Source organism: Anarhichas minor, unplaced genomic scaffold, assembly GCF_050575085.1.
Source record: "Anarhichas minor isolate MPS153535 unplaced genomic scaffold, ASM5057508v1 ptg000007l, whole genome shotgun sequence".
Taxonomy (NCBI): domain Eukaryota; kingdom Metazoa; phylum Chordata; class Actinopteri; order Perciformes; family Anarhichadidae; genus Anarhichas; species Anarhichas minor.
Window position 1 is genome coordinate 18,090,682 of NW_027466453.1, and position 12,554 is coordinate 18,103,235.

Sequence of the window (12,554 nt, forward strand, 5' to 3'; positions counted from 1 at the left end):
CTGTCTCCTAAATAGATAGCTCTTGCCCCTAACCCAACAAACCAGCTACGTACCCCTTCTAATTCAATCCAGGCAAATACAGGGAAGGACTAGCATGTTGTGTAAAGGAAAAAGAAAAACTCCACTAGTGTGTTTGTTTGATACTCTGACTCGTGTATGCTTGCGCTAATGGGTATGTTTGCTCATGTCTGTGCGTGTCTGCGTGTATCTGCATGTCTGTGATAATATATTATGGATTTGTGTGAGAATGTGTCAGAGAGAGACTCAGTCCAGGCCCATGTAGAGTGATGGCACAGGGAGCTCAGGTTCTGCTCCCTGCAGGTGGAAGGAGCTGGTGCCAGCTGCCTCTCTCTCTCTCTCAGGCCTTGTGCTGCTTGCTGGTCTTGAAGGAAACCTGCAGCACGCGGTCACCGAGGCGGTAGCCGTTAAGGCTAGCGATAGCCATGGCAGCTTCGTCGTAGTTGGTCATGGTGACAAAGCCAAAGCCCTTACATTTGTTGGTGGTGAAGTCACGGATGACCTTGACGTTGGTGACGGCGCCGAAAGGCCCGAAGAGCTGCCACAGGACGCTCTCGTCCGCCTCGGGGGACAGGTTGTACACAAAGATGCACCAGCCGGCTCCAGTTGGACCAGTAAGGTTGACCCCGGCCAGACTGGTCATGCTGTCAATGGTGATGGGGGAGAACCTGGGGAAGAGAGTAGGAGAGCTACCATGGGTGTCATTCTGAAGTTCCACACAGAATCCAGTTCTCTACACTGTCTCTTTATGGGCATGTGTCTGTGAGGAATGACTGGAGTCGGGGGACACCATCTCCATCCTCTCTGCTGTACAGTAAGTAGATAAATATGTGTGGGCACCACAGCGGCTCCAAACTACCCGCTCTCATACAAAATGCCACTGTGTGCCCTGAGACACAGACACCCACACAATGTGAATATTCTCTCTGCTGACCAAAGCCTCTGGAAGAATTAAACACATGAATCACAATGTTCAACAGAAATCACAGCATTGAACAAAACACAGAAACCTAGAGAGGGATGAAAAGCAAATTGGAATAAAAATCATACACAAACTGGAGCAAACAGAGGAGACGCAAACGGAATCTGGTATGTCCATGCTGGTGAAAAAAAGGGGACATTAAAGCAACTGAAACTGACAATGTTAGTTCATAAATAAATACATGTAAATTATTTATATTAATTAAAATAAAAGAACGAAAAGGTTAAACAAAGCCATGCCAGAATACCCTGCTGTTAGAAGCTTGCATCCTTGCTTATTGCAATTGCAGATAGTATTTTGTTGTCTGGGCTGCTTCTGTAACATGGTTTAAATGGGCTGTGGGTATTAAAAATGATGGCTATTATATCTGATTTGGAGATGAAGTCAGCAGGCGGTATTCCAGGCACTTTGTTTGAGGTTTTATTTTGGCATGGATGCTTTTGAAAATACACCTTTGGCATTTACCTCTTGACTCCGTAGCTGGCGTTTAGTAAATTGTCGAGTCTGCAACGCAAGAGGGAGAATGAAGGGGATGCAGAAGTTAGTTATGAGAGCTACAAGGAAGGGGGGCTTTCAGTTTACATGTTGTTCCTTCACCAGCTGGCCTCCAGAGGGCATCCTTCACTGCAGCGCAGTCCCAAACCCTCCAACCACAACCTGATAGACCTCTGTGAGTATGTGTCTCAGCTGGTATTTATTCTTCATTGTGAGTTCAGTTGGTTAATCTTCCAAAATAGATTCCCCTTTAATAGTTTAAATGTCACATCTACTGGTTCTAAATAAGTATCCATGCTGAGTAAGCGAGCATTCCAACCTGAGAGGGTATCTACAGTTGTTTGTGAGGTTCCACACAAATGTTTAAAACAGGAAGCCTTTGACTTTGACACCTTTTGAACCTTTATTCAAAATTACCGGCAATTGTACTCTTCATGGTGCCTATGTGGTATAGGCAAACGTTAAAGGTTCAGTGTTATTCTTCTTAAACCAACTTTATTTAGCTTTAGGTTTTTTGCTGTATTTGGAAAAGTCTGGTCTCTTACATTGGTTTTGAGCTGTTATTTGGATCTGGTCCCTTTCCAAGTGAAGGGATCATGCTGCAGTTTAAAAGAAAGTCAGAGAGAAAGAGTGAGGAGGGACAATGCAATATTGCCAATTCCTTCTGTACTGTAAAGCTATAATATTGCTTAAAGGAACAGTTCACTAATAAGTTGTGTTAATATTGACAGAAAACGTTTTTTTTAATATTTTGAATGCTTTCGATTACACAGTTGTCCTCACAAAATTAGACCACATTTGCTGTTTTCGGGGTGTGCCACTTCATCTGATTGATTTTTCTTCTCTTAGGTGGTGTGAAGTTGCCAAAATGTTCAGTACCTGAAACGCTGAGTCTGGTGGTGCAGGGGCCCCGTGTAGCGGCGGGCAGCAGTCTGGTACAGCTGAGTCAGTAAGGCCTGGCCCGTCTTCTGGCTGGGGTTGTTGGCGAACTTGACAGTGATGGGCTCGGCGGCGCCCAAAGGCTTCTGTCCGTTCAGACCTTTGATGGCCTCCTCGGCTTCGTTTCGCTTGTCAAACCGGATGAAGCCCACTCCTCGTGATATGCCTGCTCCGATTGAGAATACAAACCAATGTTACTACCTTGGCATCAAGGAGCGCTGTGGCGAACCAGTCTTTCATTCAGTGATGGAAAGGGCGCTGGAGTGACAGCTTGAGAAGTGAAATAAGGCTATACCTGTGACTTGGTCCACTAAGATGCGGGATGTGATGATGCGACCGTATTGGGAGAACAGCTGCTCCATGTCCTTCTGGCTCATGGTTTTAGGGAGTCCACTCACGTAAAGGTTGGCATCACGAATAGAAGCCGAGCTTGGCCGGGCATATGATACCTATAACACCCAAATACAATCAGGGATTAAATCAGAGTAAAACAAACAGGAACGTGTCAGAAAGACCTGATGTAACTGTAGTGAGTTCCCAACACAAAGTCCTCACTGTGACTCCTGCTGATTCCTCTTAACAGACCCAACTCTTAGCTATCTGTGGACTTAATCAGTGCCTTTAAGCTCAATGAGACCGTCACACACACACTATGAAGACTGTAATCGTTACCCAAACTGAAACCATCATCAGCTAACAAGCCTGAATGTCAGCTTTGTTGTGCACTGAATCACACATCAGCCTTAGTTGGTGTGTTTTTCTGAATCCACTGGTGACTTAATTAGACGTTTTTTGGTGCATCTGTGTTTATATCCCTTATGGTTTCCTGTTAGCATTTTACATGCATCTTATCTAATTGATTGTAAAGGGAAAAAAGGACCATACACTCATTCTGGTTTTGGTTTGTTTATGGGAGCATGTGAACACACGTGTGATAGATAATCCAGTTGGGTGCATTGTTGTCAGTGCTGTGTTTGCATGTGATGGAGAGACAGAGTGAGTGTTGTCTGAGATAGGCTGAGCTGCCCTTCTTGTCCTGCCTCCTTCCTTTGTCTCTATCCTCTGGGGGAGAACAGCTCCACTGGCAAACAGCAAACAATGTAAGTGCATCACAAGACTTGCAAGATGCTTGGCAACTTTTAAACACTCTGTTCACACATATGTATTGGTGTGATAAATATCATTTGCAAATTTTTGGAAGTATTTGCCTCTTTCGAATTGACTTTGCTCATTGCACGAGCACAACGAAAGCACTGATGCAAATTAAAAGGGCTTGTATGTTTCAGTTGAATACAGGTGTTCTGATTTCATCCATCAGCACTGAGCACCAGTGTCTATTGTGTACACAGACGGACTGTGTGAGCAGGAGGGTTGTGTTGTGCAGTGATTAGGGTGTTCTGGATGAGTCAGGGGGGAGCTGCTGTGTTCGGGGAGCAAAGGCTGCCCTATAATTAACCCTCTCCCTCTCGCTCCCACAGTACAGATGGTGCCTGAAGCCCATATGGCCTCTAATCCTGTCATTGGCATTCTGCTCTCTGAGCTACCCCCTACCCTACTGCTGCCCCCCCCCCCCCCCCCCCCTCAAAGCCTCACCCGTCTCTGTTGAAGCCTCCTACGAAATCAGAAAGATAAAACTAGGCTATGGAGCTGAATGATTATTTTTTACATCTGAGAAGTTCATTACAGACAGAGCGATCAAGGTATAGATACATCAGATGATTATTGAATGTCATAACACAAGATCAACAAAATCATATAATAATTGTCATGACAGTCGACACATACTACCTGGTTGTTCCAGAGTAAGAAGTATTGAATGACATTATACACAAATATTAAAAAAGGGACTGAATCCAGTTCTTTTCCTGCCGATAGCTTTTTGTTTGATCCGTCATTCGTCACAATGGACGTCTGTGTTCGTCGGCAGCTGTTGGAGGATCACCTGCTCTGCTCTCTCAGAGATTTGATTTCTCAATCCTGCAGTTTGTCTCAATCTTTGATCTACTTTGATCAGGTCGGGGGGGATGGAAGGAAGTAGTGTCTAATAATATGCCCCCTCTTTCCCTCATCTGATTTTGGGACAAAGAAGCCCTCTAATTAGCCCAGATTGGAGGCAGATGGGGTAACCAGGACTGACCCTAGTGCACCGCAGTCAGACTTCCTAATTACATTTCCATCACAATAACCTCTGCATGCTGTCCGCCCCTTGCTTTCTGACCTCCACTCTCTCCTGCTCTTTTCACCCTTTCTCTCTCTTCCTTTGTTCTGGCCACCGCTTCCTTCTGCCTCCTCCTCCTCGCCATTTTCTTCCCCTCCCTCTGTCACGTCTGTCGCGCCCCCCCCCCCCCCCCCCAATTGACAAAATCTCCACTTCCTTTTTGTCTAGCACATCTTCAGGAATCAAAAACATGACGAGTAAATACATTGTAGAGTAGAGGTCTGCTGACCTTGATTGTTTTAGTCTGCAGTTTGAGACCATTGAGTGTGTTGATGGCCTTATCTGCATCATTTGGATCCACATAGTTTACAAAGCCATACCCCAGACTCTGACCTGGAGACAAAGAACGAGACAGTGGTGTTAGTGATTCTCAAAGCCAGTCGTAGATGAGGTTTCTTTCTCCACGGTGGACAACGTGTTGTACCTGTTATCTTGTCTCTGACGAGCTTGCAGGATTCAATCTCTCCGATGCTACCAAACAAACTTTTGAACTCTTCCTGGGTCATGTTCTGAGGCAGATAGTTGACGATCAGGTTGGTTTTGCTGTCGTCTGTGGAGCCGTTGGTGCTAATGACTGGACCATTAGGCAGACTGGTTCCGCTTGGACCGTTGGACACCTGGGTTTCCATGGTGCTGATTATCTGCTGAGGAAGAGGGTGGAGTTAGATTTATAGTTCACAAAGAGGCTCAATAGGACACAGCAGATATACGGTCGTATAAATGTGCATGTGTTCATATTTAACATATAATACATCCACCAATACAAACGACACACGCGGGCTGTCCACTCTGTCACTGTCAGAGGGAAAGGTCAGGAATCAGCATTGCTAAAATGAATACGAGCTCTGATTTATTGCCTCCCCTCCCCCATTTTACACCCCATCCTTCCTCCTCTCTCGCTCCCTGCCTCTGGTCCTGCAGATGTCACAGTCCCTTTTTCCTTACTCCTCCCCTCCCCCTGCTCTCTTCCAGGGTCAGACCTCATTACATCATTACACAGGGATGGATACTAGTGATGGTGGTGGGTGTGGCTGGCGAGGGGCTGGGGGAGTTTGGGACGGCAGGGGTCGAGATGACGGACAAGAGGGAGAGTGACGTTGTGAAATGGATTTTTGAGCTCCAAGTAATAAAGGAATTTCATGGTTTGGTAGAAAAACAAGTCAGAACTACTCCTTTGTTCCGGTTTCTTTGTGGTCAACTGACTTTTGTTTTTGTAAGTGGAGTACGGCTGTGCGTTGGTGCACAGTGAGATGTTTGTGTTGCTCTGGAGTACACCGTGTTGCTTAATTTGATCCACAGGGGCTCCTCAAGGATAGAAACAAAACTTCATGCTCCACTTTCCCTTTCCCTTTCCCTTTCCCTTTCCCTTTCCTCACACTCACCACTTAGGTCTCTGGATCATAGTTTCCAGTGTAAGTCGACATGGAAAATCACTGCAAAATCTGATTTGTTCAGCTGTTTGAATTAGATATCCTCGGGGTACTAAAAATATACATTTTACATCCTATTTCATTGTGCATATATTGACTATAAGGCAGGCTTTTTTATTTGCATCTGTTATTTTCATGTTCAAACATCATTAAATGAAATATTTGATTCATTGCACATTCCATAGTAAATACGTATGAATGTTTCAAGTTAGCCTACCCTTGTTGACTCAAGCAACTAAAGAGAGCCTCTTTGACATTATTATTGAATTTTGATGCATTTGAATGTCTTTATTCTCACAAACAATGGTAGGGTGTTTGGATGAACAGTTTAAATCCATATACAGTGTGCTTGTTGTGCCATGATGTAGATTGTTATGTGAAATTGTGGGTTGGAGCTGTTTCAAATCTCTAACTGTTGGTGTTATGTTTGTCATTAAGTCCAAAGCAACAATGTGGACCAAATGAAAAAGAATCATTTCAAAATGATATTCAGTGAATTTCCTGACTTGATGGAGAAATACTGTAGGTGTCATTAAAACACAAACATTATTTATAACACAAGTATTTACCTGGCAGTTAGCCCCCGTGTTTTTTGGATTATGTCCTATAAAACCATAAACAAATAACAAGCTTTATTTTTATTCCTTCAGCTTTCCAATCTCTTGTAAATCCACCAACATGTTGTGTTTGTATGGGCTGTGTTTCTGTGTTATCATCACACTACTGGAATAATTCATTTCTCTCTCCTCTCCCAGCATCTGCGAGAGGCTCTGTCTAACCTGCCTTTTCTCCTCGTCTCTGTAACCTGCCATCTTGCTTTGAGCCTCACCTCGTCTCAGGTTGCCCAGGTAACAGCCCCTCAAAGACTGCATTGTTTTAATGGCTGAATGGCTTTCTGACTTTCAGTGTGCATTTGTGTCTGTGCTTATTAGGAGCAGAGATACAGGTCAGACGTTTCTCCTCCATGTATTAATGTTATATGGCTTTGCAGGAGCAGGGAATATCAGCAAGTCAAATTGATAAAGACAAGGGGAGAAGGAGCACAGTGACAGAGATAAGACAGCCTAAAAATAAAATGCTTCAGACGCACATCCACGCACAAAGGCGGTGCAACATCGACAGCAATCTGTCACAAGATCTTTATGCACTGGCTAAAATGCATGTTTTTCCTGCCATTGGGAATTACGATACGATTAACACGTGTTGACAAAAAAAGGTGGAATCAAGCTGTTGTGTTGTATTTATTGTACACTGTTATGTGTTGCGATGCATCTGACGAACTAGAAATATGAGCAACTGAATGTGTCCCAAATATGACAAAAAGCATTTTGAAGGGGAAAAAAAAACATATTTGGGCAAATTTGACTCGCCAACTGAAATAACCCTCAACATGGCAGAACACACATCAGTGAGCAGTGTGAAGTTATATAATTCACAGACCCACTGAGTAAGGGCTGGGCACACGAGAATGGCTGACACAAGCAGCAACTATAACATCGAGATTTTCATACGGAACAGCATGCAAATAGAAAAGATACAAAAACAGAAAGGATTGTTTCCTTAAGCCGTCATATTTCATATTCCCACAACAAAAATCAAATAGTGTGTTTTGGAGTTTGGTTTGCAGTAACCCCATTACTATGACAACGAGACAATAAATCATTGTGATGCTGTAGCCTACAAGAGCATGAATAATCCTAACATGCCCAGTATGGATCTACTCCTGGCTCCAGACATTTTCGACTACTGGAGACAATAAAAACGTACTCCCGAGGAGTACCGCATGACGTACTCGTTGCAAATATAATTTCCTCTTTTCTCTCTTCTATCTAATAAGAATGAAAACCCGTCATAAAAATTATCTTTTTGAAAACCCTCTTTTATAATTCCTAAAAGATTCCAGTTGTTAAGGTAGCACTATGTGTCCTTCACTCTTTTTTTCTATTTTGGGGCTCTGTGAGATCTCCCTTAATATTTAATGTACTGCATCAGCATCGCCCACACATGGTCCCAGACTTGCACGCAAACAAGAGCCCTGCCTCCTCTGCCAAACACATGAACCCAGACTTGCACGCAAACAAGAGCCCTCCCTCCACTGCCAAGCACACGTACCACCACCTACACTGTACACCATTAAATTACAAAACGCAGAAGCATTGCATGACTAAATGTAAATGCAGTCAGGGTTCTCTTGTCTTCGGATGCTTATAAACCGCTTTCCCCAATTCATTTCTGCTCCAAATGCAGCTCAGCACTGGAGGCTATGATGTACAGAAGAATACTCGTCTCCCAGTTTAAGTCATAAAATGAGATATGCCACATTACATGTTACAGTTCACTGACAATCACAATCAGTGTGAGATGGAACAAGAGAGAAAATGACACGGTCACCTTCAGTATTTTGATATAGTTCCAGCAAAAATGATTTGACATTTTCTGTCTTAGTGTAGATTTAAATTAACTTGCTGTGTGTGTGTGTGTGTGTGTGTGTGTGTGTGTGTGTGTGTGTGTGTGTGTGTGTGTGTGTGTGTGTGTATTTTGTGTACTTTAGTTATCTTTGTGTTCACACAATCAACAATCAAAATGATGAATAAAGACTTCACCACCTGGATCTTTCAATCTAACAATGATGAGAATGATTTCTCATTTGCACATTTAACCTTGTCTTAATGCATAATATAAAGTTTTTTTTCTGGAATGCATGAATTAAAACTGAAAGCTATAGGCTGAAGTGTAAATGAGCCCTCTAAATAACACAGATTACAGGATTATCCCAAACAAAGGGCATTAGCCACACTCTCTGCAGCTTAAGGGATCATGGTGGCAGCTGTAAAACAACAGGACGACAGGAGTCACAGTCCCCGTCAGCCATGCACTGAGGCTCCGTCCTATTCTCCGCTCCGCAGACTAAAAATAAACGATTTCTAAAAGATTTCAGCTCACTGAGTACGCGCTGCTTTGATAAGATGGGAGCAGACAACGTCAAAGGCTCAGGGAGACAAATGTGTCCTGCAAGTCCTTGTAGCATGCGGGGCGCTATCCAGCGTGCTGAAAAAGGGAGTGGCTTTCGGACGGTCTCGTTTGAGGCCACAGAGGCCCCTGAATCCAGCAAAGACCATCGAGTCGTTTTTTCTATATTGTGTTCACTTTGAAAACGTTTTAATTCGAGTAATTAAGAAAAATATAATCAAATATGTGGCTATTTAAATATGGAAAAATCCCTTGATTTCTCCGGTTCTCTAATTTAAGCCCCTTTAAAAAAAGAAAGGCAAGACTGAGCTCTGCAGGCATTCATGAACCAGAGCGCCTTTTTGCTGAATAAACGTATTGAAACGAGCAAACAAAAGAGCCACCCGTTCCTCCTCTTCTCTCGCAGAGGCTATGGCAGCACTATGAATATTAATGTAAACAGTGGCGCTTTGTGTCGTGGCCAGGGGCTGCAGGACTCTCCGGGAACAATGACTGTTACAGTTGCCAGCCACAAGTCAAAAACGCCATGATAGGTCAAATAAAACATCACCAATCCGAAATATTTATTTGCTGATTTGGACCGTTTTTCCTCAAAGCATTAACAGTCTTGTATTGTAATGGTTGTATTTAAAAAGCTGGGGAAACTGGCCTTAACTCGGCGAGAACAATGAGAATGGCCATAAATTGTCAGAGCAAAAACATGTTTTTCCACAACGCTCATGAAATTGTAAATCAATATTAACATTATTAAAGCTGTCCATACTATTTATATTTCATGACACATGAGCCCGAGAGAGTCGGTCAGAGATGGAGGGTACATTCACCTCTTTCTTCACTAAAGGTTTTATATTTGTTGCTTATAATTAAATGAAGTCGTTGGCAACAGGAGGCAAACCACCGCTTACATAATAACATAATTACATTTAACGTCTCATATAATTTACACAGGCCATGAACCAGCTGCAACACTACATGGAGCCTTTTGGTGTGTTTTTTTGGACTGAGAATAAAAATGTTCTCCAACCTAAACGATTTACATTTAACTTTGTATTTTTAGCTCAGCATCAAACAACAGTTTAGACTGCTTTACAGTGATGGCCTCGGCTGCCCTTGTCCTTGAATTGTGTAAGTGCCTCGGATAGGTTATCTGACTCAACGCTTTTTATTTGCTTGGCACTGCGGTACAGGCATGGAGGACTGCGGACCATGTGGAGGGGAGCTGTCCTCTGTCGGTGGGATTCTCTCGTCCTGCGAGGGACAATAGGTGATGTACAACAAAGAGAAAATAAAACTGGGATTGGAGATGTGTCAAGTGGACAGTCCGAGCCTTGCAAGCGAGGAAACAATGCTGTCCACCTCCATTTTGCGTATTTATTTTTCCGAAGCAATATTCAGATAATTTCAAACACAATGAAATGAGATGTTGAAGTTGTTCATGGGCCTAACTCCTTCTCCCACACCCTCTTCCTTCTATGTGATCAATTATGTATCTTGTGTTGCTATTCGTCACAGCCTGACATTTTACCACGTGTAGATATAATTCCAATTCAAATGAATCATTTCATAATTCCACAAAACTAAACTGATAAATATATAGTTTAGGATTGTTTTTATGTCACTTTAATAAATGTGGGCTTTAACACCTGCATGTGATTCCAAAGATCAGCATCCACGCTGATCTTTGGATTCATATTTATTTCCTGGCTTCTATAATTATATGTAAATGTGTGTTAATTGCTCTATCTGCTGGCAACCGTGTCAAGAGGTAAAGCGTTGTAGGCCTTTTGAGGCTTCAAGGCCCTCGTTTTAAGTCCAGCAGAGACACGCCCAATCCGGCCGTCGGCTCAGAGCAAAGCTAATTTATCACCGCTCTCATCCCCTTTTATCCGACACGCGCAACGCAAGCATGGCCATCTTGTACGTATGCGATGTGATACTTGGAGGAAATGCGCTTAAAATGGAGATGTCCGTGCGCGTCCTCATACTATCGCGGCCTCTGATATTTCCAGTCCCATTCACTCGGTTGCATCGCAACGAGAACCCTGAGGAATTTGGACTTTGTGTGATTCAATGCAAACCAATGGATGCGTAATCTCCCTCCTCCCCCTCCCGGAGTGACTCGACCCTTTTTTTCCCTTTGCCTTGCTGGATGGGCCCTCAGCCTCCGAGGCATCATGTTTTGTCTCAGAAACCCGTCTCCAGCATCCTTGTGCTGCACCAGGCAAAGAAAGCCAGTCCTCCCCCCACTGAACCAGCGCCTCGTCGCCTCTCTCCATCTCCGTTACCGTAATGCTGCGGAATTCCTAAATCTTGATTTCTGCATCATTTAGTAAAAATAATCAAAGCTTCGACATGTAGGCAGTCGAAGTGGCTGTGGCATAAAAACGTAAAGGCTGTGCTATCTAAAATGGCAGGATAAACACTTTATCCAGCGCGCATGATGACTGCAGGCTGGAGCGCAGCCGGCATGGCGCATCACTCAGTATGAGATTGCTAATTGCCGCTATCGATCGTTAATCTTATCATAATAATACGGCATTGCACGTCGGACAAAAACATAGGACACTAATCCCAAACATCCTCTGTGCTCTGGCATGTGGGCAAAGCCATGCAGCTCCTTTTAAAATGACGTTTACCTCCACCAAGTATATCAGTGAGAAATAAATCTGTGTATGGCTGCATCCTATGTGCACATGCATAGTAGTGTATACGAGATCTAACATAAAGGGATGCAATGTAAGCATGCTGCTACAGCATCCCCTTCACAAATACAAGAGAAATGGAGTCATACGTACAGTAACCATTCTTGACGTACAATGAAAGAAATCTAGGTCCTTCTTTCCGCTGGTCTTGAAGCTGGAGGCGCTATATGCTCTTCAGCCTTTAAATTATATGGCCCTTGTGTTCTGTCAGGAGTCCAAATGAAAAGAAAAAAAAAAGAAAAAAAGGAAAAAAATACAATCTTCGCCAGGGAATCTCAGCCCTCTGAGATTGTAGGTGTCCTCTATAGGATGAAAATGAGGAGAAAGGGGTTTTCTACTGGATGATGATGAGGGAGAGCGTTCTCTCCGAGTGGCGTGGGCGATGGTTCAGAAAAAAAGAGAAGCAGTGATCCTCAGCAGGGTGTGTCCAGGGGAGGGTGTTCTGGTTCTGCTGTTTTTATGTGTAATTCCCTGCTCCTCTCGCAGTCTCCTTCTGTGCCTCTGCTGCAATGTTCTTCTTTTATGCGTCCTCCTGGCTGGCAGAGCGCGCTGCTGATTGGCTAATTGTGCAGGGAGGGTACTACATGGCAGCCATTGCAATGCGCTCCTCTCCCATTATCCCCTTCAGGAGAGATCACCAAGAGTCCCCCCCCCCCCCCCCCCCCCCCCTTCCTCCCCTCCCCTCCCTTCTCCATCCCTGCCCTTCCATCTCTCCACTCCCTTTTTCTCGCTGCCCTTCCTTTCTTCCTGCCCCCCTCTTCACACACGCAGAGTGGAGTGAATAGGTTTCCACCTGCACT

At 43.9% G+C, this 12,554-nt stretch overlaps 1 protein-coding gene across 2 annotated transcripts; it reads right to left on the reverse strand.

Moving 5' to 3' along the window:
• Positions 1-355: 355 nt before the first annotated feature.
• elavl3 (ELAV like neuron-specific RNA binding protein 3) lies at positions 356-11,856 on the reverse strand. 2 transcript variants are annotated; one of them, XM_076081241.1, is made up of 6 exons: positions 11,848-11,856; positions 5,077-5,293; positions 4,882-4,985; positions 2,730-2,883; positions 2,375-2,600; positions 356-686 (listed from the first exon to the last, which is right to left on the reverse strand). In XM_076081241.1, the coding sequence occupies exons 1-6, from the start codon at positions 11,854-11,856 to the stop codon at positions 359-361; spliced, it is 1,038 nt and encodes a 345-aa protein (XP_075937356.1). In that variant the 3' UTR covers positions 356-358. The 2 variants fall into 2 exon arrangements, with proteins under 2 accessions (XP_075937356.1, XP_075937364.1); XM_076081249.1 differs by lacking the exon at positions 11,848-11,856 and adding an exon at positions 1,466-1,504 and having other exon boundaries at positions 5,077-5,299.
• Between the last annotated feature and the right edge of the window lie 698 nt (positions 11,857-12,554).